Genomic DNA, 24,703 nt, shown 5'->3' with positions numbered 1-24,703 from the left:
CCTCATGTGGACTCGGGCTCATAATAATGCCTGTAAACTGCTGATAAACTCGTGGGCGACCGACACTGACGGTGTGGTGTGACCTGACCACTGCTCTCTGCTGCAGAACAGTTTGTTCTTCTCCGTCCCAACGCAAATACAACGAGTTACAAGGAAAGACGATAGAACACTTTTCACAGACATTTGACATTTTTAGTACTAACTAAGACATATTTGAGGAATCCTCATTTTTGCTCCCTCGAAATGAAGGTCTCAGGTTTAACAACGAGAAAGCAGATTAAAAAAAGAGGTGCACGTCTCTGTCGAGGTGGAGGGCGTGGCCTGAGGATATTTACCTCTGTGTTGCAGTGTTGCTCTCGCACTTAATCCGGATCATGTAGACCCACAGCAGGCGATACAGGGACTCCAGTGCAACACGAGCCATTTTCGGGTCTCGACTCTGTGATGAAAGGAAGAGAATTCTCACAATGACAGTTTATGATATAATAAGAATAGCATAGATTATTTTTAGATCACTGTAATCTCACTAAGTCTGTATAAGAAGTTAGAATAATCACTAACTGAGGCACTAAGATAAAAAACAACAATGACACACTTCTGCTAGACAACTGAATTGCAGGAGCATATTAAGTGGAACAGAGACGTCCACTTGAAATTCCTTAATGTCACAGAATAAACACTCCTCTGTGTGAATTAAAAGGCAGCTGATTTCCAAGTGAAATTACCTTGAGATTTGAGAGGCAGTTGTTCAGGAAGATGTGCCATCTGTTGAGGAAGAACTGTTTCTGGCTGACACACAGAAGGCACGTCACCAGAGGGTAAAAAGCCTGCGTAGAGAAGAGAAGGTATTTAGATCTATTTTTAAGTACAGTGCATTGTTTTGATAGCATCACACTGACACAGTTTCCACATACAGAGTGATATTTGAGGTTCTGATTTCAGTGCATTATTTTAGGAATTATATATCTAATCTCCCTGAAGTGTATCTGCATCAAAACAATCTTAGACATGAACCACTTTTCTTTTGAAGACATAATGAAGTTTCTTGCTTTTGTTGTGCTTTTTGCTGACGACACATCACATTGGCATTCTGCCATAACTGCTTCCTCAGGGGAAAGTAGGGCCTCTGTGTTCATGCTTCTTCCTTAAGGGTTGTTGTCTTTCCTCTTCACTGTGAACAACTGTGGCTTTATTAAAGACTCTTTAAGGGGGAAGGACATTAAATAGGCTTATACACACTGCACTGCTTTCACGCTTTAAAAAGGCCGCCTGTCTTCCCTCATAAATAACCTCTAGTGTGGACACTGGCGTTGCAACAGGACATTGCACAAGAGTGACCTTGAAATACTCGAGGATTAACAAAAGACCACAGACATCTGGGCGATCTAAGCATTCGGCTGAGGGTGTCAAAAACAAACAGCCAGTGACAGTTTGTCTCCTGCGAGGGAACTGACCAGCGAGTGCTTCTTTCTGGAGGACAAGTCCAGGGTTGTGTCGTACAAGCTGTCCACGAAGTTCCTCAGGCAGGGCACGTTCACCTCGTTCTTCACGGCCTAGGACGGCAGCACACACAAGACACACTCGTCTCCAGGGTGCTGCTCTTTTCACATTTTGAAATGATAGTATTGTGCGACGCATGCAAAAGGAGGGAGAATACTTACAGCGGCAACAGGGACCAAAATTTCAACAAAAAGACCAGCCAGAGCATGTTTAATGTCCTTGTCCTTCACGTCCAGGAAATACTGAGCGCACTCCTGCAGATGGAAGAGGAGAAAAAAGATCAGCACAAAATAAAAACTGAATTAAAATTAAATCTCGTGAGTAGTGTTATAAGAAAAGGGAATAAGAGCCTGAAAACGGTTGAAGGATAATCCAGAGTATAAATATACATTGATTTACTATATTTAGCTTAATTATTAATATACACACATCAAAACAGCCAATAAAACAGTCAAGAACATAAAGAGTGATCACAAGATTTTATTAGAAGCCAGACAGGTTTATGATGGATTGAAATATGGTTATTTATTGAAGTCTGCTGTACCTGCATGAACAGGAAAGAGGCTTCAAAATCCTCGACGGGATACATCTTAATTCGGAAGAACTTGACCCCCATGATGAGGCTGATGGTGCTCTGGACCACGTATGGACTCTGCTCTTTCTGCCGCTGCTCCTTCAGCTCAGCCAGGAACTTCTTCTTCACAGCAGGAAACCTGAGAGAGAGAGAGAGAGAGAGAGAGAGAGAGAGAGAGAGAGAGAGAGAGAGAGAGAGAGAGGAAAGCTAAATGAGATTCTATATAAAGACATCTGCACATCAGCACTTCCACAATAAAAGCTCCTCCACTTGAAATTGTTAAAACGTGGGTAGAGAATACACTGATGCCAGAAATACACCCCCCTCGTCTTACCCTCCCATATGCAGACTGTGTGTCTGTGCCCCAGGATGAACCCCCGGTCCAGCACCTGAGCCCCTGACCCAACTCAACCAGAGATGGGATTCTTCCACTCTTCTAAATTTAGAGGATAATTCACGAGGAGAGGTCATATGAGCATCTTCTTAGAAAGCAAACGCAGATGTTTCTGCATCATGTAAACCAGATTATTCATTTAACAGCATCAATCTCTATTAACTATGAATCCCATCTGATTAATTGTACCTCCCCTCCGACCTCTTTCTTCCTTTCTTGACCCTGGACCAAAGAAAGAAAAATAAATGCCTCTCATTGAAGTATCTCCTGCAGGAAATTAAGCAGAGCGCACTTTGGACGGGAGGTATGCGGCGCGCTCACCGGCCATATCTCTATTTTAAGGGATTGTTCCTCGCTGGGATGATATGAAAACTTCAAATAAACAGACATCAATTTCCAGTCCTAGTTTGGTGTGAGAGGGACCTGTCCAAAAGTTTGCTGTCTCCGTGGAACGTTCCAGTCTCCTGGAACCGGGGAATGTTTTGCAGAGGCAGGAGGAGCGGTAACAAACCGACACCAAAACCCAGAGGGGCAGGCGATTAAGAATTAACGGCAGATGAGAAAATATGGAAAAAAAGAAATGTATACTATAGTCAAGTATAGATTTGCGCTTCTGTCCTTGCTATACTTACTTTGACTGTGCTAATACTCCTATCACTTCAGCATAGAGGTCAGCTACAGTGTGCATGTTGCCAGTGTTGGGACCATGATACCTGCAGGGAAACAACATTAAACAAAGAAAAACCTTAGATCAATTCAGAACTGCGACAGACAGGAGGGAAATGAGCCGGAGGAAAACAATATCTTACCCCTCTCTGTATCTAAAGTGCTTAAAGGCGAGGTTAATGACTTCCCCGACCAAACTGTCGAGGACTGGGTGGAGCGGCATCTAGTTAACACAATGGCGTGACGAGGAAAATCCAGAAAAAACAACAAACACAGCAATCATGATGAATTTCAGCAGGATAACGTTTTATGTCCCAAACTAGTACGATGATCTGAGTCCTGCATGTGTCGCAGAGAGCTAAGTCAAGTCACCTGTTTTAAAACTTCTATAAGAACCAGAGAGAAGATGAAGTCAATGGCCAAATCCCTCCTTTCAAGTAGGTAGTCCTTCTGCTGCTCGTCGCTGTTAGAGAAGAGGAGCAGAAAGTGACAGGTTGGACACAGTCGAACAGTGCAAGGCCAGCTTAATGTCACGTGATTGGTGTCACGTTCGCTGCGTGAAGAAACCAACTGAGCACATCCTCACTTCTTGGACTTGGTGTTGGCTCTCGGCCGGTACTCGTGCAGCTCCTCATCCAGTCCAGTCTGTCGTTTGTACCAGTCGAACAAAGTGCGCAGGATGGAGGGGAGACAGTACTCAGCCAGAGAGCTCATGGTGCTTATCATCTGCGGGAACAAGACGTATATATATATCGTGCAAATGCATGTTTAAGGGAGGTAGTTAACATACCAAAGAGAGAGATAGCAATCAGAGTTTCCTTTGTTTATTTCTACAGCGATTTGAGGACAAATTAAAACAGGGCTAATTCGTTTTTCACTATTTCACATATGTGTCGTCTAAAGAACTGCTCCTAAATGAAATCCGAGGCTACATTATGGGTAGAGTGGGCCGGTGCTCATTGATTCTGTGCAGGGAGACAAGGTGCCAATGGGGCAGCCTCCCTCAGTCTTTGGGGGGAAGGGGAGGGAGCGGAAGGAACGGGCCGGGCACACAGGAAGGGAGGAGAGTCTGGGTTCGGCCGGGGGAACACAGCGAGCCCTTCATTCAGCACGGGGCTGGAGAAGAATCCCGGCTCTGTGTGACGGCTGAATGGCCTCACGCAGCAGCACAAACACACCCCTGTCGCTGTGAAGCGGCCCCTCTCTCCACCGAGCCACAGACCTGCCGGACACACCTATACAGCACAGAGCCAGGGCCAGATCTCAAGGTAAACACTGCCGCCCTTGACTGGCTCTGAAAGACCTTTCTGGGGGATGTGAGCAGGGCTTTCACCCGTTTGCTCTTTCGTGACACTCGAACAGTATTTAAGAAGTGAAAGCCTGGAAGCTTGGATGCTCACAGGGTAAAACAGTAAAAACCCAGGAGTGCAATGTGAGAAATGATTCTCAAATTATCATTAAACGAACAAAGCTTAGTACGCAAGCTCTTACTTGGTCGAACTGAGGATCTTCTCCCCTCTGCAGTGACTTTGTTAACGGCTTCTCCTGAAAACACAGAAAAAAAGGACGTCATCTCCAAACTCCTGCAGGTTTTATGATTTGCAGAAACTCCAACAAAGTTCTCTGACATTTGGTCCGAAGATCATAACTCTATCCACCCTGTCTGAAGAGGGTATGTGTATGTGTGTGTGTGTGTGTGTGTGTGTGTGTGTGTGTGTGTGTGTGTGTGTGTAGTATATTTCTGAACAGTGACTCGATACAGCCCAGCTAATGAGGGGAGCCATCACTCACTGATTCCAGGCCTGAGCAGCAGGGTCAGATATTAAGAGATGGGACATTCATGACAGCTCTCATTATTACACTCTTCTATCATCTGACAGAGAGGCCTCCATGAAGAATTTAAACATTAACTTGTCGACTTCCTCTTTGTCATTTACAACATTTTAATATTTTATAAATTTTTTGGGACATTTTGGACGTAAAGGTTAGATTCTGTTTTCTAATCTTGACTGAGAAATACAGGAAACTATGGAGCCCGGCCGGGGACAAGGACCAAAACAATTCTTAATGTTGAGATCTGGAGAAAGTTTGTGATATCAAACGAAGTTTTACGACTTTTCAAACTGTTTAAAGACCTTGTTAACGTTAAGATTAATTTACTGCCTGTGGGAGAAACCCAGAGACTTTTATTTTGATATTGCTGTAATAAAGACAAGTTAAAACATGAGAAAAAATGTATGTATATATCAAACATCATTTTTGAGCAGGTTACTCATGATAATAATTTATCCCATAATCCACTGCACAAACCAAAGCCCCTCCTTTCCTTCTCCTGCTCTGCTCCTCCACATATACATCCCTCAGCTGTCTCTATACAGCAGGACAGCACATCACTTACTTGATGATTAATCCAAAACAGCCGACTGTCAGATGTCTGACACTGACACTGTGTGGGCTGATGGCCATTCTTTCTCTCTCTCTCTCTCTCTCTCTCTCTCTCTCTCTCTCTCTCTCTTGCAGCTGGAACGCCAGCTAAGCTCGACGCTCTGATGAACCTTTTAGCATTTTGAACAAATGCTTGAATCTGAGGAGCCCATCTGCCCTGAAAAGTCTATTCCTCTTGCACTGTCAGGCTTTTACACATTACTTCCCTTGTTGTGGGCTGAGGCAGCAACACTGATTGTAAATGCGTCACATATTTACAGTATTTTTGGGGGCTAAATCAGATTTCTGTAACTTAGACAGCATGTATCTTTCCCCTTTGAAATAATTTAATACTGACAGCAGACATATCGGAATGGACGTTTATGATTGTTGATATGAGAACCTATTAAATTAAATAATAAACATTCAAATTATTAGAACAAACAATGGTGAGAAGATGCAGATTTTTGTGTACAATTTACATTAAAACTATTATGTTGTTAATTTAAGTGGTACATATTTGGTTGTGTGTGTGTTTGCTACTAATTTATAAGCCTGAACTATATTTTTTGCCAGTGTATGATAACCTTTTTATGGAATAATTTAATAATATAAAAATATATCGCTATCAGAAATGTTTTATTCCCTGATATCAATACCAGCCTCTACAGTCCGTCTTTGAACATGGAGAAAAATGGTTAAACAAATTCCAGTAAGTGATGAGACTGAGCCGGGCAGACAACTGTTCGTCAATAACTACAAGGTAATAACTCAGCCAGTTCCCCACTGAGAGGAAAACACATCCTCTCTGTGCCTCTCTAGAGGGTCTGCACACTTTCCCCTGAGGTAATTAACACTTCCCTGCAGACCGAGGCCAGAGCAACTAACAGCTCCTCATAAATCACACTTCCCTAAAAATGGAGACTGACTGTCCACAGCGGCTCCGAGTAACTTTACACGTCAGCCGTGTGCAAACAGCATCGCGGGTGAACTGTGGTCAAAAGATGCTACAGGGCATCAGCAAATAAAAGCCACGTTTGAGATGAATGACGTCTTTATGTAACATATTTATAGAACCTTTCTTACTTATATAGATCGGCTGGGCATTTTTAGACGACTTTCAATGCACGGCACTAATGTGGTCCTGGGAGCAGGTGGTGAGTGGTGCCCACATTAACGCACGGCGGCTCTTCCCTGTCTGCCTGACTGTCTGCGCCGTCACCGGGCCAAAAGGCTCTCGAAGATTTTATTGGCAGCTTATAGCTTCATCTATTTTTTCCAGCAGTTTTTGTTAGTCAGTGTCTTTATTATAGAAACAATGACAGAACAAAACTAGAATTGAACTCAGTGGAGGCGATACATCCCCCAACCCGAACAACCCTACACATCTAGGAATATAAAGGAGGTGGACTGATAATCTAAATGATTTATTTTATTTTAGTCCATTAAGGGAAATAACCTCTACCTACAGAGAAAGAGAAACTTTCCTCATCAACAATCAGGTTTGATTGTTTCTCTGACATCAGAACTTGCAGCTAACAACATTTTTCAAATAATCGAATATTCGTTTGTATTCAATTGTCTTTAAATTATCGGACAATAAACTAACAAAGGTAAGTCAGAGCAGAGGCCAACTTTTTCTGATCTTTTACATAGCATTGCAGGTTTGTTGACGTGTGTTAAGCTGCTGTCCCTTTGTATTTGAGTTTTCTTGAAATGGTTAGTGCAGATTTAGTTCCTGTTTTTTGTCAGTAATTAGTTAACTTCGGTTTAGAATCCTCATTTGTGCAATGAATAACCGATGCACCTGGTTTTATGTCCCCTAGGCTTCAACCTGAATTAAATTGTATTGTACTGGTGCAGTGAACATTAAGTTATGTTGTTCTGGATTGTTTTGACAGTATCTGTCATCGTCATGTTTTATTTTTCCCCTAAGAGTTGTAACAAGAACATAAATATGAGCCCAATATATCCTATAAAATAGTTAACCAAGCTGCTTCCTCCATTTGTGCTAATGGAGCTGCTGCTTCACAGTAAACTTCCAGCGATTAAACCTGACGAGGTAGTTAGCATCTCTGCTCCCGGGGACTCAGGTGCAGGCCCAGAGCCTTGACAGTAATTTATCACTGTGGAGTTTCAACCTGCATGGGCTTTATTAGCGGGAGTCAGGCTGCCTGTTGTCATAAAAACAGATCAACACATCATAAACGTACCATAAAGCAAATGACAGGTGTAATTGAGATTTTTTATTATGGATGAATTTTTGAAGAATCTGCGTAGTTCTTCCACCAATGTTTGTAATTACGTGCTAAGTGGGCTATTGTTGGCCCGTCCGGCGGGCTTCCTGTCTGACGGTGTTAGCCTGGTTCACGACCCAGGGGTCAGGACACCCACATGGGGTCAGGAAGGCAGAGACGGAGCAGCAAACAAGACAAAACTAATGTCTCCTGCACAAGGTTATTGTCTCAAGAACGTCTCTACCTATCTTTGCTTTTTTCTTATTGTTATAAAATATCTCAAACACCAAAATTTGTAAGAACTAAACTCACTATACTCAATATTTGCAATATTTGACTATTGTTGGAAAAAGACTGGACTTTGTATCAAGGCTTCACAGGAGACACTGCTACAGCCCAATGTCACAAACTAATTTCCTCCTGATAACACCAGAGGCTTTTAAAAAGTAAAACAGAGCAGCAGCAGCCAATCACAGGACAGAAAACCTCTCGTCTGTCCACTCACCAGCGGCTCCGCCATGATGATGCGGATCTTGCGCTCCGACACGTTGGTGAAGGTGGCGAACAAGCTCTTGAGGACGTACTCGCCCGGCTTGCTCTCCGGGTCGATGCTGATGGGTAGCATGGCCGGGGGACCCTTCTCTCCCTGAGGACAGCAGACTGGAGGGAGGGGGGGTTTGTTGTATCCGTTCCCCACGGGAGACGCTGCGGAAACGACACGAGAAGCACAGGGGGACAGGAAGCAGTTTGGTTGAGTCAAACATTGCCAAATCAAGTGAGAAACGAGCGGCACGGAAACCGCCACAGATCTGTTTACAAAGGGAGATCGCCGAATAGGGTATCAGTGAGAAGTTTCCAAACATGGACATAAAGTTCCCAACATGTTGAACATTCCTGAGGGAGACTGACCAAAGGGCACCGGCTTGCCCTGAGTCTGCTCTTTCTTTCCTATCGCTACAGAGGACAGAGCACATATGGAAATTAAAACACCACGGCCGGCAGCTGGTGTTTTCATTTCGTACCAAAAGATGTCACTGCCCTTTGAGGGAAGCAGAAATCTTGTGCATGTGACCGTCCTCCCCGTGTTAAGATGTGGCCCTCATTAATTATGGATGGCTTGGCTTAGGCCATGAAACCCCACAAACTAACCAAGAGTTAAACTTTACCTCAGTGTTGCACTCGGCTGCCTCCCGACACTAAAGTGCTAAATATAGTGAAGAGCAGCATACAAACATCTCATTAGAACTTTGAATTTTTTTATTTAGGCTGTAGCTCTTGGACTCCGAGCTGCACGTCCACCACAGGAACTGCCGTAAATCGGATGTGTTAAATATTCAGAGGGGTCTTTTGAATGACAGTAATAGACTTACAATAACAACTACAGTTGCCTGAGTGTGTGTGGGTGACGCGACAAATAAAAGTGATTGGACAGAAATCACATCAGGCGCCGCAGGGTTCACAACGCACAGTGGAGGGAACCGATTAAATCTGCGAAATAGACATTCGGAACACATTGTTTTGTTTTAATTTATGTTAATTTATTGATCAAAATGGGCCAAAAACTTTAAAACTGGTTTGGTTGGTGATAACAAAGCGAAAAAACTGTTTAAAAGTGCAAACACAGCAGTCTTACTTATGCGTGTTGTGCAAATTGAACCTGTCATAAGGAGATATTTATTACTATAAACTATAATTAAAAGGATCTTTATCTCTTGGTTCTGTTTATCAGTGTGTAGCTAGTCATACTGTAGATTATGTTTAAGCACAACAGATGCAGGAAGCTTTGATATTTATATTCAAGTTGTGACATGACAAAACCCACACAAAGATTCAAAGAGATGAATCAGATAATTAGATTTAATGAACTTGGTCGTCGGCCAAAAGAGAAACCAGAAGCAAAAACATGGATTTCCCTAGAGATCAAAGGTTGAGAGGATTAACGCCTCAATGTCTTTAATGAAAACCATTGTGTATTTACTGGCAGCAGAAGGAAGCTGCCCACACATTTACAAGTGATGTGGAGTTGTTGTGCAGACAAGAAGTTGAGCAAAGTTTTAATTAGTAATCTATGAGGCTATGCAGCCCTGACGAAGGTGCACAGGAGAAGCAGGAGAGATGTGGTTGCACAATAGTAAATAAAAAAAGGCTTCTTCTCCAGCTCTTTCTAGGACGTGACGTGCTTGGGTATCTTTCGAGGAATGCCCAGCATGTGCAGCGTTCTCTCAGAACATGCTTCCCTCACTCGTGACCACTCAGCACCTACCCAGGCCCTTGATGAAGCTGATGACGCTGGCCTTACTCCAGCACACCGCTGTCCCCTCCATAGTGGGGAAGGACGATATGGTATCCAGGGTTGTCCTGAGTCAAGACTCTAGTAAAATCCACCAATGTCCATGTCCTGTGTGTCAGCTGGCTCTGTCCTGCTAGGCATAGTTTCCATGGTGCACGGAGCCAGACGGCGGGTGTGTCGACAAAAGTGGGAGTAAGTTTTTGGTACGAGGGGCCACGCAATATCTCCCTCTCTCCCTCTCTGAGCTGCTCCTGCTTTGGCTTTCTCGAGCCTTGTGACCAACCGCTCGCCTTCCAAGAGTGAAGGTCAGGCAGGAATTTTTAGCCAGAGACGCGGCACAGTGACGAGGTCCAGCATGCTATGGTGGCATAGTTGCGCGACTATATTTATCCCGGGGTGCACACTATCCTGACGGAGCAGCCCTCCCCCTTTGGTCCACCTCTGTGATCCTCAAAGCACGAGACACAGACCAAGAGTGTGTAAACAACCCTCTGATTAGATGCTGCTTTAACGTGTTTCCTTTAAAGTCAGCGACAAAACTTCAGGTAAGATTTAAAGACAATTAAAGACTCAATCAAGCAAAAATGTCAGATTTTCAAATGTCTCCATGGCAGCGTTGAGCCTGGATACAAATGTTGGATAAGACGTCATTTGTCATCATTGCAAAACAAGTTGGGTAGAATTAAATCAACATCTCATTCCGACAAGATCCTCCCAATGACTCGCTCTGGGCGCAACGCGAAGACTCACCCGCAACATGTGACTCTGCAAACAAGGAGCTGGGGCACAGTGTGCATTACATCATCGCCATGCTGGAAACACCCTGAGCATGGTGGTGCTCCTGGAGGACAATACAAACAGGCCAACAAGTGTCTCGTTTGACACACACACGCACACACACACACACACACACACACACACACACACACTCACAAGCGCACACACAAAGAATGCAGCTCCCTATATCCAGTCCGCAGAGACTGTCCCGCTGGGTAAACAACCACTTTAGCAGCCGTCTGTGAACAGAGTGGGAGGATATTTAGATACCACTGGCCTCCATAACTGAACCCGAAATTCCAATGTCAACATAGACGTTTGGCAGCACTGTGTCTAGCTGCTGCTGAGAAACACTGACGGTGCACATCTGTGAGAAAGTAGTGGGCAATGCTTTGCAATGACAGAGATATTGCTTTTTAACACCCTCGTTAAAAGCGGTGTAGTTTTTAAATGTCCTATAGTTCCAGGGTGGTATTAAAGGACACTGTTTTGAGGTGGACTAAAGGTCAATGTTAATTTAAAAGAAATTGCATCACGTAGTGTAGAAAACAAGAGAATCCTTCCAGCTGGTTTGGGTCATAAAGTTTCAGGCCAAAGGAAACAATGTGTTATAAAGCAGTTGTTCCAAATTGATTACTTCCATATCAAAAAGAATCTGGACAAATCAATAGGGCCTAGATTTTGATTTATTATTTAGTTTAGTTTTACACTGAGTAAAACTGTAGCTGTGAGAGAGAGAGAGAGACAGAGACAGAGAGAGAGAGAAGCTGTGTTTAGCTGCTTGTTATCTGATAACACTTCCACTACGGGCCAATGATATCACCCTGCACTGACCTAGTATGGCACCTGAACACTGTGGAGTTCATTCCTCAGTCCCTATTTGTTCTCCTGGCTGTGCAGCATCTGCTCACACACACTCAGCTGCTTGCGGAGATCATCCACCACTGCTTGGAGAGCTTTGTTGACTTGCATGGCCTCTCTGCCGACCATGTCCAGATTCCCCCTGTTGATCCTCCTCGTCGTTGTTCTGTTGACTTGTGACGACAGTGATCTTTCTCAGTTGCTCCTCACATACGTCCAAGGCATGTTTCTCCTACAGAAGATGTTTGGCGAGCCTATGGTGTAGCTTCTGCTCATATTCTGCGTTTCCTACATCTAGATATCATGTTTCCTCCAGAACGTTTTTGCCTCCCTGGTACATTTCTCCTTGAGAAGATGTCTTTCCATGAATTCATAGTTTGGTTTCCTCCATCGATGTCTCCTCCTGCTCCCAGGACTTTTATCTTAGTTCAAAAGCTCTAGCAGGCCTTCTCCAAATCCTCCTTCTCTGGTGTTAGGTGCTTGTTTTTGGTGAAGAGGTCCTCGGTTTTAACCAGAGACAAGGATTATTTTAATTGTGATATTCTCTCTACTTGCTACTTTGAATGGTTATAATTGTTTTGTGTGACTGCATGAAAATCTATTGCAAACAATAGAAAGCATGCTGAGCTGTATTAGGAGCTGAGATGTAACTTTCACATTCTGAGTTTGGTTCTACAACATTCAGCAGCTTGTTACAGCAACAACACTATGTAACTGTTATTGAGCGACAGCGCCCGCTGCAGCCACACACTTCATCCTGTTGATTCCGAGCGATGAAGTGATTTTCATGTAGAGAACAATCAAAGTAATCAATGTGTTGTGTCAATCTCTGAATGTCCCAGTCAATGAACTGAAACACAACTGAACGCTGGATATTACCCATGATGCCCGGCTTCCTGAACCAGAAGAGCTGCTGCTCTAACAAATCCACCAAACTCTTTTTAGAATTTTTCATATATTTAAGTTTTCTGGCAGAATATCAGAGATAAAAGCTTTTACATATTTTTTTGAACAAATATTTACCGAAAGTAGACACGACAGCTGGAGCCAATGGAATCAGCAACATATCACTCCAACACAAACACTTTCAAACCGTGAACACAAGTTCACGGTTTGAGTGTCCCAAAAAAACTGGGAGTTGAGCGGAGAGATTGTGAGAGTGATTACAGATCTCTGTGTAAAGCAGATTAAAATGTTGCTCTCAAACTATTGACCATCATCCCTGTTTTAGCCAGTTGACATCATGCTGGGAAACTGCCGCCTGCTGTGAGGGACAGCGTTCAGCCCATTTATATAAGTCACTGTTAAAAGGCCTGCATCTGTCTCTCCCAGCTAAACAGAGAGGAAAGGTGTCTGTTTTCAACTTGTGCACATTACTGTATTTATTTTTGCCCAGGGAAGTGAGATGATGTTTTACGAGTTACACCAGAAGCCATTGCCAAAAAAAAAATAATTAACATTTCAATAGAAAACCAAACAGAAGGTGAGCATGACTGCAGTTCATAATAGAAAATGAATGGCAAATGAATAACACGTTTGACTACTCATCTCCTGCTCTGATTGGCTGACGGGGCACCAGCCCTTGGGCAATTTGAACTCCAGACCTAAGGCTGCGGCTACACGGTGCCGGTAACATGCTGCTGATGCTCATCTCTGTTTTATTATGAGACACACTGACTTATGACAGACACATTTGTATACCCTGTGGTTACAGTGAAAACAGTATGTGGTGGCACATAAACACACACTGCTGGTGTCAAGCACAAATTCTGACCTGATGTGTATATAAACACACAAAACCACACAAACAAATATATTTACATATACATATATATATATATATATGTAAATAAACACAGTATGTTCATATGCAACGATTAACATATTATCTCCCCCTTAAAAGCCTACAGTAATAAGTATGTTGCCTGTTACGATTATTATAATCAATAACAGCTCCAGAGTCTGTGTTGTAATCTTGCGCTTCATTACATAACAGCTCGAGTGAGTGGGAGCAGGGAGAGGAGATGAGGAGATCACACATTTAATGGAAATGTGAAATGCACAGCCGCGGGTCACAGCTGAAACAAGTACAACGGCTGCCTGTGCCTTTATCAGCAGAGTGACCCACTGTGAGGATTACGCAACATCATCAGGAGATCTTTCAATGCAGAGTGTGTGGACAGGCACAGCATGATCTGAGGTATCTCTTTACATTCTGATGCAATGGATATAAGCTATAAACACTGCCAGGGACGAGCAGCCAACCTGCCACCATATCTCTGGTACATCAGATATCGTTGCTGAATTATATTTGAATTGAGCACCACAAGTGTGTTGTTATTAACTTTTTTAAACCTTCATTCACATCCTATATAAAAAAGACACTTGTGGAGGAGGTCTTCCCATCCCGGCCTCCTGGGCCCAGTGGAAGGCAAGCGGAGCCGTTCACACTGCACAGAACATGCATCCAAGCTGAACCACCACTAATCCTATTATCGTGTCCTTGCACTTAGTAGGAGCTATTTAGACTCTTGTCACAGACTCACAGGGTGAAGAGGAATAAGGGTAGAGAGACCGCAGGGAATCAGAATAAATGAAATGCTGATTCACCTTCATCATGGGTTAGAGCGCAGGTTAATGTAACAGATGCGTAAAGGTCCAGTGTGTCTGTGTGTCTGAAACTTCTTTACAGTAACTGCTGCTTGTTGTTGTGTGTGTTGCTGTTGCTCTGAATGTGGTCATCACATGATGCTTTCAAGTTGGTAGCAAGTGGCATGATGAACAACAACACTGTGGTGAAGTCGGTGCACAGCCACTGCACGTCCCAGGAATGGACAACAACAGGAAAACAAGACCATGAAGTCAGATTCCCAGAGGAGCTGCTCTGTCAGCTGAGCACAACAACAACAACAACAACAACAACAACAAGACATAAACTGCTACTCACTGCCGCTCCACGATTTCAGCAGGGATTTGATGCTGATCTCGAAGAAGCCTGAGTCCTGCTGGCTGGCCATGGCTGCAGCTCCCTGTTGAGTGTCCCTCCAACCTCTCGATGTGGTCTCCCTCCAGCAGCAGCAGCAGCAGCAGAGCAGGGACCGGCAGGTTTCGCCTGCTGTCACCTCTCTGTGACGCACACAACACTGCGCTGACGAGTTCCCAGAGAACACACCAGCACCGCTTCACCCCTCCTCTGATGTCCTGTCCTTGGCTATCAGCCCTTTCTCTCTCTCTCCCTCTCGCTCCCTCTCTCTCCCTCCCTCCACTCTCTCTCCACATCTCCCTCTCTCTCTCCCTCTTTCTAAAGCTGTGGCAGGCAGTGGGCGGCCATGCATGTTCCCTTTAAATAAATGCGCGGAGGCTGAGAGCGCAGGAAGCAATCCTCTTAGTGGAGCGCAGTTAATAATAACTACTGTTTGTCTGCGTGCTCGGCCCTGATGATGATGATGATGCTGAGGATGATGCTGAGGATGACTGCAGCCGGGCTTGTGCGTCTTTCTGCAGGACTGCATGGGAGCATCTAACGGGGCACCACCACTGACAGACATGGGAAGTGGGACACATTACAGGGAACATCTGGGAGAGCAGGGGGAAGAAGCAGCAAGCAGACTGGATTATCTGGAGAGCTGCAGGGGAGCAGGGCCCGAATGTTGCCTTTTAACCCCTTCACAGCAGACATTGTGTTTCCTCATAGGGTCTCACACATTTTTGTAATTGTTACTCATTCATCCAGCCAATATTTTTTAATCAAATTCTAAAGAGTTTTGAGTTTTAAGCAAATATTCACAGAATTCAACTTTGTCTTTTATTTTATTTTGTCCAATTTAAAAATGTAAATGTGCTATTTTTGGAAACATACAAGCAGCATATTCTCCCTTGATGAAATTGTTTCAGCCCTATTGCCCTTATCTCTAAAATCAGGCTAAATACACAATGCAAACACATTTCTCTCTGTATAATCAGCCTATATTCCTGAAATAAGGATGCACAGCCATATTAGTTAATATTCAAAGTAACATGAAATGAACACAAGCTTTTCCATCTCCTGAACGTGCAGCAATCCAATCCAACATTCTGCTGCGTAAAAAAGCAGATACATGACTTTAACCATATGGACATGTCAACCAGATCCTCCAATCCCCTTCCTCCGCCGCCCCTCTGCGCTCTCAGGATAATCCTATCAGAACTCTGTCTGGCCATCAAGCCACGGCCACTTGACCTTCATTACATAACACACACTGGGATGGAGAAGCCAGTAATGGTTGCAGTGTGTTGATACAGACACATTTCTGAGGCTCAGGTGTCCCAGAACAACGTCGCCTGCCTCTGGGGAGATCTGGCATCTGGAGTCATACAGGACCTTTTGGGTTTGTGCACTGTAACATAGGCTCCAGTGTGTGTGTGTGTGTGTGCGTGTGTGCGTGTGTGCGTGTGTGTGTGTGTGTGTGCGTCTGCGTGTGTGTGCGTCTTTGTTTTTATTTTTGGAGGCATGAATGAAACCGACCGTGAACAAAAGTGCTGTTGTGACTCATGCCTTCATTTAATTTAAACTTGTTACACCTCAGACGCACTTTCATTTTATATCATCACGGCAAATGAGCACAGGACAGAGGATTGAGGCCAAACACCTCTCTTTCTTTCTTTCTTTCTTTCTTTTTAAATACCAGCAGAACAGAATGGTGATGATGTGGGGGCTACACTTTGCAGAGCTGTTCTCCGAGTTGTCATAACAACCCAACAACTCGTGTTGAACAGTGTAGTGAAGAATAAACGGAGGGTTTGTGGAAGCGCCTGCAGATATTACATGAAGAAAGCTTCAGAGGTTACAAAACATCTTAGAGACACTTACACAACACACAGGCTTATGATATAGTCGGTGGAAAACTCAAACAGTGTCTGAGGAAAATGGGTAAGAAGCTACAAAGGAACCTGACGAACATACTGCTTCTACTGTTTTTGCCTAATACATGTAAAACATTAGCAGGGAGTCAGGCTAAGCACAACTAAGAGCGAATACCTCCACCAAGGCCCAAAAGTCCCATTAAATTCAATCAAGCCGCACCAAATGTCACACATCAGTTCTTCAAATATGCCTTTTTTCAACTTAATCCATTAACGTTCGCTGGGAAAATGATGAAAATATCCAAAAATGCCTTATCTCACAACGTTTACGATAAGAATTCCTGGATCTGCCCCTTTGTCTGGACCAGCCCTAAAGTCTAATGGGTTCTTTCCTGACCAATGTTCCAATTATGTGGCAATCTGATAAGTAGTTCTTTACACATTTCCTCCTTGGCAGAGGTAATTTCCCCCAAATCAGTATTTGAAACAGTTTGTGTGGTTTCATTCGGATGACCAGAGCCCAAGCTCCACAATCGATCTGTGAGTCACCAGTGATTTAACGCTGTGTCTGTTTTTTCACAGGATGAAGAGTTTGGGTGATTCTGTTCTCACCTCTCAAACATTTGACTCGTTTCTCCAGAGAAAATGTGTTTCAGACAAACACAAACAGCAACGAGGGACATGAACTAATGAGGGTAAAAGTTGACTAATTACCAACAATTACTTTCCCTGTTTCGGTCCAAGAGAAACCACTTCATTTCTAAAAACAGAGATCATCCCAAATGGATTGTTTAAACACTGAGCAAACACAGTGCACTTCCGCGACTTATCCATCAGTTATAATCTGGTCAGCCTGACTTGTCCAGTGAGAGGCCCAATGAGGGGCCAACGCTTATGTAAGTCCCTGGTAGTAGAGTAGATTTAGACTTTTCTTAAACAGGAAGGCAAGATGAAGTTTCAGTAAAGAGAAGAATCAGTCTTTTATCATTTTGCTACCTCCTTATGACCTACAAAAGCAAATGAGACTATCAGGGCGGAAATCGGCTTTTTCTATATACCATTGTAAATGTCGGTGGACAGGCTACAGGCTACAAGCTAGGCTAACGGCTAACCCTTACAGACCAGTGCTCCCGAGTCTGCCCCTCACCAACTCCACCTCTCTTCTAAAACAAGATGGTGGCAATCATCGCTACACTAGCATCTTAATTTTCACTCCTTCCAAAACAAACTGTCTATGCCGAGGTTTTTACGACAGGCGACATTGGAAGCACTACCGCGTTTGTCCACAGGGGCACCAAAATCAACAAAAATTAAAAGTTCTTTGTCAGATATGTCGAGTCATGCAAAGAACACAGCGGTCAAATAATCCTTTTTATATATTGTTAGGAAAATACCACCGAATTCATATCAGAGACTGTGACGGTCGTGATTCACTTGACAGGACAAACTTCCTTTTAAAAGGTAATAACTTGGAGTGAAGGTAGTTTTTTCAGAAGAATATACGTTATGAATATTGCAGAGAACGCCACTCCATGTCTGTATCGCATCACAAGAACCTGCTTCGGATGTCATGGAAATATCAGACCTATAATGGACTTCGAATAGTGTTTATGGCATCGCACCCTATCTGAGAGCTCGTCGGTGGAACCGCTGCCAAGCATTTTAGATATAAAGCAAAGACAGTCTGGAAAACATCGGTGTCACTTCTGAAGGAGGAAATCGCCTCAGGAAAAAAAGCCTTAATGAATTTGTTAAGACTGCAGGTTTGTTCATTGGCGGCTTCGCCCTCATGTTCAGTCTCAGAACAAATAGATCAGAAATACGCTGCTGATGACAGAATGTGTGCTGTGAGCGTCTCTCTCTTGAATCCGGGCTTCAGGTTGGGAGAAGGCTCGGACACGTTCAGCACTTTATTAAAAGCATTATCAAGCTCTGATGAAGGTGAAGAATGTGAGGTATGTCTGTCTGCTTCAGCCATCTTTGTCATTATCGAGCTCAAACCCTTGACTCCCTCTTACTCTCACTCTCTGCCCCACATTTCCTCTTCATCTTCTTCTCTTTCTCTCTCTTGCTCACATACTTTGGGCTTTGAGTTAATTCGTGACAGTGAGCTCATCTGAATGATGTCACAATATTGCGTGATGCACTCTCCCACCATTATTAACAAGCCATCAGAATCCTGTGCAGCTGTGGCAAATACCAGGGGGAGGTGAGGCATTTCACAGAGGGATGGTGGTAGTAGATGTTATTGCCTCTGCACCACATGTCTCAAAAAACATCACATTTCTCCAAGATTAAAAACGGAATTCTTCAGGTGATTAGCTCCGCAGAGTCAAAGCGGGTACCTACTTTCAAGAATGGTGGGCCTCTTCTTTTGGCGCATCTTTTTAAACTTCCCCCTGAAGTCCCTGGGTGGGAACGGATCCAGAGGTAAGCTGGCAATGTGCCCCAGGACAGCCTCATCCAGCCCCTCAGAGCAATCTGTCTCACTCTCAGCCACGTCCCTCACTGAAGTCTCCTCTACAGACATGTCGGATGGCAGGGAGCCCACGGCTACTTCTCTCATTCTTCCAGAGGAGTCATTTGAAGCTGTGCCAGTTTCCCCCACTTTGTTTTAGTGAAGTGTTTAAAGTTTCTCTTCCTCCTCCTCCTCCTCCTCCTCCTCCTGCTCCTCACAAGCTTCTCTTCTCTTTGGTCAGGCGGCAGATTTATGCTCTGCTCACAGATGCAGCCCGAGCTGTCAGCCTCGCTCCGCTAATGTGTTTCCAGCCCTGCACTTGTCGGGGCAGTTCAGCAAGTTACAGTAACTTTTATGAATTGGTCAGGTATTGGATTACTCGGAGCCTCCCCCTTTTTCAGCAAAAAGGGCAGGAGGCAGAGGAGAGAGGGGCAGTCATAACTCAGGAGGGTGGGAGCGGGAACGAGAGGCTGCTCTCTGACAGCTACAACATCCCCACCTACTGCATGGCCACGAGGCATTCCTGAGTAAATATCCTGTGTTTGTCTTGGAGTCAACAGACACATCAAACTGAAGCATCTTCAAGGGGGACGCAAACTCATGTCTCGGCACACGACTTTAGACTTGTGACAGCCAATAAAACTTCTTCTTTCATTTTCTGACTGAGATACAAACCCATTCAAGCTCTTTTAGTTCGGTAAAAAAAAGAAAAAACATCTGCACGTTCCCAGCAGTTTGACGTCTGTGTCGAGGACGACTGCCCATGTGTCCTGGCGTCTCGCAGGAAACAAGTGAAAGGTGTGAAACCATCAAGATTAAGTGCAAGGAGGAACATTCACACGGCTCGTCTCCATTCAGTCCTTTTCTCAAGCCCTGAAGTGAGCACTAACAGGACACACCTACCACATGAACCAGTTTTTCCTACTCTGACCTACATCAGCAATACAAACAGCCTGTGTATGTGCGTGAAGTCGAGGCGTTTTCTGTTTTAGGAGGAAACCACTGATAGACATGGAACAATGTACTCCTTTTTTTTTTTTACATGTCACCGATTTGTTTTATCAAGGACTTGTTTTTGCCGAACCCAAAAAAGAAAAGTGGCCAGGATTAAAACATGTCCACACCTTAACTTCATGTCAGGACCGACTGAAGGAAAAAGCCTGAGAGAGAATAAAGAGCCGCTGGCAACTAGTTCAACTGAGTCCAACTCTAATTCAGCTTCTAATCCACCTGAAGCAGCGCATACAGCAGAAAGTATCAAAAACAACAATGTGCCGCTCCCGCACTGTAATGTCTCCAGTTAGAATAACCCACAAGCCACCTGACCTACTTGAAAACGTCCTTCAGGAGCGCCATGTTGTCACAGTAAATAACAAGAGGAACAAAGACGTGTGTGTTGAAAACATCCAGAAACACGATCTCTGTTTGGGGCTGACTGACCTGTAAACAAGTCAAAGGAGGAAACAATAGAATCTTTAGAATTAAATAACATGTCAAATGTGGAAATGTAAAATGTATCCTAAAACAGAAACATCTCTTAACAACTTTAAAATCTTGAGTCCCATGTGCTATATATACATACTATACTTTATACGTATATACAGTTGAAAATTACCCTGCTCTAAATTGAATTCTGTAAATTTACAGATTTTACAAGTTTTAACAGAATAATATCAAGTTTTAGCAGAATAATAGAATAATATCTGATAAAAGAAATTTTCTTTTATCAGATATTATTCTGCTCTTTTTCAAGAGTCCATTAGCGCCTACATTTTGTGTCACTCACTGCCTTCTCCTCTGAATATTCATATATTCATATATACATATATTCATGTATTCACGAAAGAAGAAAAAATATTTTAAGCACCTGATACAGCGGCCAGTGTACTATGGTGTATTATTACTATAACTGACAATAAATACCCCCGGATCATGTGGTAATAGTGCGCCCTCTAGTGTGTGCAACTAAAACAGCCAAGGATTAATTCATCTGAGGAAGAGTTTCTGAAACAATTCATCACTTTAAGGATTTTCACTGAACCTTCACGATTCAAATCACACCTACAAATTGACACACACTCTGGATCTGAGTCCAACACAACACCAGGAGTCACAGTCATCACACTGCAGGAAATACTGGGTTTTGCATTATTTCTCTTTTCCATTCTGAAAGTGCTTCTTCTCAGTTCAGTGAATTATTATAACATTTGGATATATCATACCTTTGCGAAACGTGCACCACAAAAACTCTTTAAGAAAACAGTAAAGAGTCGGAATAAAATTGAAGAAGTGATCCCCCACTTCTGAATAGTTTGAGTTGTACAAACAGGATCCTTGCAGATTATTAAAAGAGACAATGCTCACACATATAATAGCAACTGAAAAACTACAACTTATGAAATAGTATAAATACCTAAGTTTTAAAATAATAAACAGAAGTTAGCAACCTTTTAAACCATATTAATCAATTTGTAAATGAAAGCAACTATAAGAGTACACAATGCCTCAAACAAATACTGCAAATAAACATTAACACATTAACAAGTACACTAACACTAACATTTTCTTCAGCAGTTATTCCTTCTGTATAAACTTCTGACAAGACTGACTGAGCTAATAACAAGTCGACTAAGAAATAAAATCTCTTACAAACTGTAAAAGTGTCCCACGTCAGTTCCATCGCTTCCATCACAATGTGGAGCGGAGCAGCCCGGACTGAGCAGTGAGGTTGGAGGCTGAAACCCACACCCTCCGGCACAGGCAGAAGGCTGTTTCCATGGTGAGACACACTTCAATGTGCACAGGCAGAGCGGAGCGTGATGAATAATTGATAGATATCAGGCCCTCGCGTTAGCACAAACCAGCTGAAGGTTAATTCCAGCTATGCTCGTGGACTCTTGAAATAACACACTCACGCAACAAGTGGACAGAAGAGCACTGTGGGCACTGATGCTGGATACACACAACTGTTGCGTAACACAACTCACAACTTTAAAAAGGACGATGTGTCAGGTCAGTGTGTGAGTGTGACACTTTAATGCATTTGTCTTCACTGGTTTGTCCTGACACGCAGAGGAACAGTGACTGGGCAGGGGCACACATTCACCAAAAAAAAGACTTTGCATAAGGAAACAGCACATGAGATGTCAGCCTCTAATGGCTGCTACAACCTTTATAGCTTTTAACCATCAGGCAGGCTGCAGTTTCCCACTGATTCACCCGTCAGGTCGTGACAGGTGAGGACAAAATGACAAACAAAGTCATCATCCACGCAGACTAATCATTCCACGGGTCACCTGCTCTCCACGCTGCTTCGCTTCTGGGTTGGGGTCAGAACACAAAAGGAGCATTCAGGAGCTGCAAACACGTTCCCAGGCTGCACCTGTTCCCCCCCCCTATTATCAACCTGAGGAGGGAGGAGCCTCACACTGAACACATGCAGCCACTGTGGCCTCATAAAGCTGCAGGTGAGCAGTGTGCATATCCAGTTACAGTGGGGTGATTACGTTTTTATGCATCGTGCAACAAGCTGGGCTTAGCCTGACGTTTAGGGATCACTCCTTATGGATATTTGAGCGTTTACGCAGTGTCAGCATTGTGCAACACACCAACTTGAAAGTATAAGTTCATCATCGATTCAGTGTGTTTCTTTTTGCCAGGTGGATGCTCCTGGGATTTAACTGAGTAACTTAGAAGGGATTCTGAATATCAAAAAAGGGAGAGGAGCTAAGCTGAGTTGTTAGAGTGCTCATTACACATCCACTGCCTACAGGCGTGCACGGTCTCTCATGGGGGGGAGGGGGGGGGGGTCGAGAATCTTCACAAGCGCTTAACGTCTGCTCTAAAGACACCTCAATATTCATGGTGCCAGTTCTCTTGGAGGCAGACCAAGTTTAAAACTGACTTTAACAATTTATTTCTCGCACCTCTTCTTTGGTACAAGAGGTCTGCAGCTTTTATTGATTCCCCTGCTTTCCTCGGATCACATCCAAACGAGACGGAAGGAAACGTCTCGTCTCGTTGTAACGGACGTCGGTGCTGACAGATTGCAGGTTTATTTTACGAGACACTTTGGGCTCAAATTAGAAAGCAGATGAAACCAAAAATGGCAGCGATTGAGTTCCACTGGTGTTACAGTAATGTCAAGTTAGTTCAACTCTACGTTATTCACTGGCTCCTTCTGCACAACAACACGTTTGTTCTGTTTGATTTGCACCAAACTAAAATACAGTGGCAACTAAATCTGTTTGCAGAAAAATCCTCAGTTAGAGAATCACATAAGTCTCACTGGGACTGACTCATGTTTATGCAGGTTAGAGCTCCGCTGGTAGTCAGGTTTCCTGTTGTGTCATTAGAAAGGAAAAGAGGCAGAACAAGGAATAATAGGATCTCAGTTGTGTAAATGAAAGAATAACCAAGACGACTCCTTCTTTTGATCATGCGTCTCTTCCTACATCTTCCTGTACGAACAAAGGGAGTCAACACTGGTGCATCCAACATGATGGATGAAACAACAACAGAGATGAAGAGACTGAGCAGCATCACCTCACCGGGGCTCCGCAGAAGCTGAGGATCTGAGCATCAGGTGAGCAGGACGTCTCTCACAGGGCCGATGGGTAGAAAAACCAGGGCTCCACAAGAACATTCATATACTGGGACTAGTAATGATATTCACATTCTGGACCCTGATGGGAAATTACACTGCCCACACTTGGAGTAAAGCGCATTCAAGACCTGACATGATGATTGTGTCAACATGGAAACAATTTCATTTGCATTTTTCTCTCATTTGGTTTTTCATCACAGCGCCCTCTACAGGTGAGTATGTGGCCCACGACTGAAGCTACAGACTTCTTCGATACATTGTCCAGTAAAAACGTGCGTAAAGATTCATTCCATTGATTCGTCTACAGACAGCAACTCTCACACTAATGGCCTTTCCATTCAATTTTGTGAATTTTATTTTTGCAAATGCACAAGTGATTGTTGCTTGCTCTTCACCAATCTGTTGTTTTCACAGCCTCTTCATACTGGTTACCCCAACTAGTTGCTGAGGTTGGGCTGTAACGCACAGTTTCCCTCTGGCAGCTGAAAGCAGGAACAGCAGACAAACTGCAGGATGAGCAGAAACTTCTAGAGACTTGTCAACGTTGTGAAAAGATCATAAAATACCTCGGTGTGCAACAGGTGCGTTTATTGTGCTTTCTCCATCTCCACCTGTGAAGTGAGTCCAACTGTCAGTCTGCAGGTTCCTCTCTCTCTCTCTCTCTCTCTCTCTCTCTCTCTCTCTCTCTCTCTCTCTCTCCCTCTCTTTCCCTATGTGTCCCTCCATCAGCTCAGACAGTCTCCACCCTCCAGCAGCCACCCTGCTCATGTCCTCCTGAATAATGGAAAACATGCAAAGCGTTGGTTTACCTCTGTCTGCTCGGTGACCCGGCCCAGGGCGATGTCAGTCGCTTAGAAACACATCTGCTGTCCCGTGCACGGTGATCCTTGGAAGCCCACACACTAATGTTAGAATCGGCAGAATGGTACAGTAAATGCTGCTGCAGCTAAACACTGGGTTGGAAATATCATGTATGATTGTATGTAAAGTATGATCAGATCACAATCATTCTTAATAGATGCACCACGCTAAAATCCAGCAGGGATATCTGAATAAATGGATGTAGCATAAAAT

General features: G+C 43.8%; 1 protein-coding gene across 5 annotated transcripts in view; it reads right to left on the bottom strand.

Annotated features, from left to right (window-relative positions):
- Window positions 1-19,419, bottom strand: part of LOC133951669 (protein furry homolog) — a 44,197-nt gene extending 24,778 nt beyond the window's left edge. For 2 of the 5 annotated variants that reach the window (XM_062385751.1, XM_062385752.1), the window contains exons 1-12: window positions 18,915-19,351; window positions 8,301-8,500; window positions 4,626-4,679; window positions 3,721-3,860; window positions 3,507-3,597; window positions 3,278-3,357; window positions 3,101-3,181; window positions 2,045-2,213; window positions 1,662-1,754; window positions 1,455-1,553; window positions 726-827; window positions 336-439 (exon numbers count right to left, since the gene is read on the bottom strand). In XM_062385751.1, coding sequence (XP_062241735.1) covers window positions 336-439; window positions 726-827; window positions 1,455-1,553; window positions 1,662-1,754; window positions 2,045-2,213; window positions 3,101-3,181; window positions 3,278-3,357; window positions 3,507-3,597; window positions 3,721-3,860; window positions 4,626-4,679; window positions 8,301-8,500; window positions 18,915-19,131 — 1,430 coding nt within the window. In that variant the 5' untranslated portion in view covers window positions 19,132-19,351. Of the gene's footprint in view, window positions 1-335; window positions 440-725; window positions 828-1,454; window positions 1,554-1,661; window positions 1,755-2,044; window positions 2,214-3,100; window positions 3,182-3,277; window positions 3,358-3,506; window positions 3,598-3,720; window positions 3,861-4,625; window positions 4,680-8,300; window positions 8,501-14,670; window positions 14,896-18,914 lie in introns of those variants that run through there. The other 3 variants (XM_062385753.1, XM_062385750.1, XM_062385754.1) reach the window with 3 other exon arrangements.
- Window positions 19,420-24,703: the final 5,284 nt, after the last annotated feature.

The sequence above is a fragment of the Platichthys flesus genome, chromosome 4 (genome assembly GCF_949316205.1).
Source record: "Platichthys flesus chromosome 4, fPlaFle2.1, whole genome shotgun sequence".
NCBI lineage: Eukaryota > Metazoa > Chordata > Actinopteri > Pleuronectiformes > Pleuronectidae > Platichthys > Platichthys flesus.
The sequence above is the reverse complement of the archived record's forward strand: the minus strand, read 5'-3'. Positions and strand labels throughout refer to the sequence as shown.